The sequence below is a fragment of the Schistosoma mansoni genome, chromosome 1 (assembly GCF_000237925.1).
Source record: "Schistosoma mansoni strain Puerto Rico chromosome 1, complete genome".
NCBI lineage: Eukaryota > Metazoa > Platyhelminthes > Trematoda > Strigeidida > Schistosomatidae > Schistosoma > Schistosoma mansoni.
In genome coordinates, this window is record NC_031495.1 from 8484363 (window position 1) to 8489797 (window position 5435).

At 33.1% G+C, this 5435-nt stretch overlaps 1 protein-coding gene across 1 annotated transcript in view; it reads left to right on the forward strand.

Moving 5' to 3' along the window:
• Positions 1-1312: 1312 nt before the first annotated feature.
• Smp_003280 (hypothetical protein) overlaps positions 1313-5435 on the forward strand; it is a gene marked incomplete at both ends in the record, with an annotated part of 46093 nt that continues 41970 nt past the window's right edge. Inside the window, one exon of the mRNA XM_018793155.1 lies at positions 1313-1729. Coding sequence (XP_018647695.1) covers positions 1313-1729 — 417 coding nt within the window. The remainder of the gene's footprint in view (positions 1730-5435) is intronic.

Consider the following 5435-nt stretch of genomic DNA (forward strand, 5'->3'; position numbering starts at 1 on the left):
CCACTACCTTGGATGTGAGATTTTAACCCTGGACCTTAGATCTCGAGCGCGAACGCTTAACGTCTAGACCACTGAGTCGGCATCTAACGGCGTTAATGCCTCACTTCAACCAATCCACGATATTGTGCGACCGTCCTCCATTTTCTTCAGTGAATAACTGTATCCCACCAGACATTTGTTGAACTCTAGTGGTCATAGCCTTTCGCTAGAACTCCAGAAGTTAAATCTTGAATCTAGCCACCAGTGAACACATGATAATTATCAGTATAGGGTTCAAATCCCACGTGCGGGATCATGGAAGCGCACTGCTGAGGTGTCCCATACTAGGATAAAACAGTCATCCAATGCCTCAAGGTTTTCAATAGCAGTCTAGCATTGGTCCATTCATGATCTCAATCAAAACTCAACAATCTCCACAACCCTATACTAATAGCTAAAAATTATCAACCACAAATAGATAAAGTTTTCTTTATACTATATTTCATGAAAAGATAAATAAACATTATGAATAATATAAAGAGCTATTATTAAATTTGACTAATCACAAATGACCAACTATGAATAGAAAATAAAAATTGAATTTCATCCCAAAAAATACGCTGTAGAATTCAATTGGTTAATTGATACATGTAGGCTAACCAATCAGAATGCTGCTAAGGTATAGTTAACATTCCTATAATGTTTGAATGCTTATATTTAATGAATCGTATGTTGTTAACCATAGTAGAGAAATAACGTAAATTCATTACCAAAAAAAGAAGACAACTCCAAAACATACTAACATTTCAATGATTACTGATTTGACTAAATTAAAACTACGGGATGATTATTATTAATTAGACGATCTTTAAAATCTATATATAAGACATATAGATTCAATAGAAAATAGAAATATATACACTTTGTAAGTAATATCCACATAGAAGTTGAGATGTTAACTGTTCAGTTGGTTGATTTAGATAATCGTCACAATCATCAACAACAACAACAACGGCAACAACATTCAAATTTTAATAATCATCATAGTTACTGTATTGGTAATCATCCAACTCGTTACCACCAATCATATCTTATGCCACAAGATCATTTTACTCATGATTATAATAATAATAATAATCCAATAACAAAATTAACAGCTCTTACATTCGGTACTTCAACATGTCTTAATAATAATAATAATAATTTTACTGATAGTAATATTATTAATAACCATAGCAACAAGTCAACCTTTATAAACTTTAAAAAAATTCACTCAAAATATTGTTCTTCTTCTTCTTCTTCTACAGTTAATATCAATATTTATTCCAATTCTATGATCAAACATCATTTGGATAAAGTTAATGAATTAAGACAAGAGGAAGTCAGGAGAATAGAAAGACACCATCATAATAATGATAATTTACAACAAATCAAATCAAATCAAGATATTGATTATGATCAATTTCAATCTGATATCAATCCAAATCAATCTGATCAACATCAAGAACAGAATATTTTAAAAACAGAAGAACTAACAGTTGACGAAATTTGTGTAGAGAAAAATCCATTGACAGCAACAACAACAAGATTAACTAATGATCATAATCATGATACCATGGTTAATAATAATCATTCCATGTTACTAAGTGATGGAAACAATTCTATTCAACAAAATAATTCATTTGATAATATAAAACCTTTAATTTTAGGAAATTTAATTGATTCATCAGATGAAATGAAAAATTACCGGGTTAGTTAAAAAGATTATTGTTAACAGTTTAGTTGATATTTTAATAAGGATAGTATATATATAATTGATTTCATCAAAAAGTGTTTATCAATATTTAATGAATGATGAGTCAATTGAATCTATACCGTTGTGAAAAATCTGGAAGCACTGGACAGCCGTTTCGTCCTATTGGTAGGTCCTGGGTTTGAATCTCGCGAGGTGGGGTCGTGGATGCGCACTGTTGAGGAGTCCCACAATACAACGAAACGGACGTCCAATGCTTCCAGGTTTTCCACGGTGGTCTAGCTTCAATTGACTCATGATTTCAACTATGAAAATACTAAAATCTTCACAAAACCCCCTTCTGATAATTTGATGAATAAGTTAAAAGGTAATTTTAACTAAATTATACATTCCAGAACAGATTATATGAGTAGGTGTATATTTTAGCTGTGATATATCAAGTGTATCATTACTTACTGAATGAAAAGTAGTTTTGATGTGACAAGATATAAAACTGTGTTACTCACTGGACATATTAATAAGGGTTAATATATTTTAAGTAGGGTTACTAACTAACTAACTAACTAACTAACTAACTAACTAACTAACTAACTTACTTACTTACTTACTTACTTACGCCTGTTACTCCCAATGGAGCATAGGCCGCCGACCAGCTTTCTCCAACCCACTCTGTCCCGGGCCTTCCTTTCTAGTTATATCCAATTTTTGTTCATTCTTCTCATATCTGTCTCTATTTCTCGGCGTAATGTGTTCTTTGGTCTTCCTCTTTTCCTTTGGTCTTCAGGATTCCATGTGAGGGCCTACCCTGTGACACAGTTGGGTGATTTCCTCAATGTGTGTGCTGTCCACTTCCAGCTCTTCTTACTCCACTGAAATCTGGTTTGTTCTCTCTCACAGTAGGTTCTTGCTGATAGTGTCTGTCCAATTGATCCGAAGTATCTTGTGAAGACAACTGTTAATAAACACCTGTATCTTCTGGATGATGGCTAACCAGAAAAAATTATTCAAGTAGGGTTACTTAAAGATTATAAGATCATACGAAAACAATGGGAAAGGGATAACATTTATTTGAACGTAATAACAAGTTACATAACGTGTTAATAGTTTAACTTCTTAATATAAATCGTTATTTATGGGTTACAGTGTATTATCATCATCAATTTCGGTGAATATGATAAGCATATATCATGATACATATATCATAATTTAGCCTTATGAAGAATTCAATAATAATCTTACTTTCAATCAACCTTAAATCAATTGGCTTACCGAATAATTAAGAAAAGATTCATTGAATTATACATTACCTTTTGACAATGTATTTCATACTATTTAACTTGATACAATAAAGCAGATCTAAAGGCGCTCTTTAGATGTGCGTAGTGTAAGCTATTCTATTGTAGGGATTTATACTTTTTTATTTGTTGACACTATAGACTGCAACTACTCAATCTTCATTGGTATATGTTTATCCTCAGAGAGTCACCTTGATCTTGTTATTTAATTATTAGATTTTTGTTAAAGTTAGATGATAGTTACCAGTTGAATTCAAGAAATCATTGTTATTTGAAGCGAAAGGTACTAAGTTCGACTCTTATTATGAATGTAAATATTGGGATGTAAGTATATCCAGTTGATGAGGCTAAAACATGACGAAACCCACGTTCTGGATTTCAATGCTAGCTATTATTAAACTTTGATTAGAAAGCTAACCAAATAGTCTCAGTATATATTTATACAAACACAATAATTAGTTCAAGTTGTAAAACAGTATTTATGTGTTAATGAAGTTAATCAAAAACTAACTCAAATAGACTTATTGAAAAGTTAAAAATAAGTAGTATATAACATTAAATACCTAATGTATTTAATACAAATTGACTATTGAGCAAATGACTAGATATTACCTTAATAGAAAATTTTGTCATTTTAATAAATCATTATTTAGGAAGGAGATTGGAAATGACGTTTATCAAAAAAACTTTAACTCAATAGTTGACAGATATTATTATTTTCATAGTTGAAATCATGAGTCGATTGAAGCTAGACCACCATGGAAATCCTGGAAGCACTGGACGGCCGTTTACTCCTATTATGGGACTCCTCAGCGGTGCGCATCCATGATCCCGTACTCGCGAGATTCGAACCCAGTACCTACCAGTCTCGCGCCAGATCACTTAACCGATAGACAGATAGATATTATTATGTAAGAACATTGTATAATATTTTGTAAGTCCTTGATTTCTTTAAAGTTTTATTTAGTTGCACATTTCATTTGCTTTGATTCACAATTCTAATGGATATTACATAACTTATCAGACATAACTTCATGGAATAAACATGTGTATATGTGTTTTTTTCGAAAAACACTATTCAGCTCTAAATCTAAGCAAAATAATAATGCACTAACTTTAAAGCGCTTGGCGTTCTTGAATGAATACAAGTATATATGATCTTGCGTAACCAATCATCTATTGTCTGAAGTGGATAGCTGTTTCACACTCACCACGGCTTGGACTCCACTCGTCATGGCTTCTCACTAGAACTCTCGAAGTTATATGTTGAAGCTAGTCACTAGTAAACACATGATTATCATCAGAATTGGGATTTTTGGAGATTTTAGTAATTTTAATAGTAGGATTCATGAGTTGATCTAACTAGACCACCATTGAAAACCTGGTTTCGAGTCTGGAGTTCGGGGTCGGGGATGCGCGATGCTGAGCAGTCCTATACTAGGACGAGATGGTCGTCCAGTGCTTTTACGTTTTCAATCGTGGTCTAGCTTACAGTGACTCATGAATTTAACTGTCAAAACTATACAATTTCCACAAATCTCTATTCCCTAAATAAAGGTTGCTCTTGAAAAAAAGTTTATTACACTTTTATTCGTTATTGAATTACGTGTATAAATCATGTAAGAAATAAGACTCTCTAATTTATTGCGAGCGAATGTCTAACGGCCCGTTGAATCAATAAATAGTTTTGCTTAATTCACAGAAAGTAATTTTTCTCTTAACAATTGCTTACATCTAGGTTTTAACTCAGAATAAACCTTCTAAGTAAACCAGTAATCTAGAATAGTTATTTAGTTTTACAAAAATTGTATGGTCATCTCTCTGACAAAATTGACTGATAGCTGGTGTTATTAGACTGGGACGTCTTAACTAGAAATTAGCAGGTACTATACACTATTATAAAGAATATATTTAAGTAAAAATAGGTATTGACTAACGGTAAATCCCATCGATTAAAAATAAGTCAATCTTATTGAAATCATGAATCGATCTAAGTTAGACAACGACTGAAAACCTGGAAGCATTGAACTGCCGTTTCATCCTAATATGGGACTTCTCAGTTGTACTCATTCACGACCCAGCGAGTTAGAACTGAACCCAGGATCTTCGGTGTTCCGACTAACGCCTAACCCATAGACCACTAAGCGCAAGATCAAAGGTCCTGGATTCAATCCCTAGTTATGGGGTCGTGGATGAGCACCGCCGAGAAGTTGCATACTAAGACGAATCAGTTATCCAGTGCAACCAGGTTTTGAATACACTTAGTATTGTTTGTTTGGATCTTCCCATCGATGTGTTTAGGACTGCAACTGGTCAGTCTCTAATTGGCATATGTGCATACTGTGCGTATTGCCTCGATATACCTTAATTCACAAGCATGGTAAGCAGAGATGGATAGTGGCTAGCAG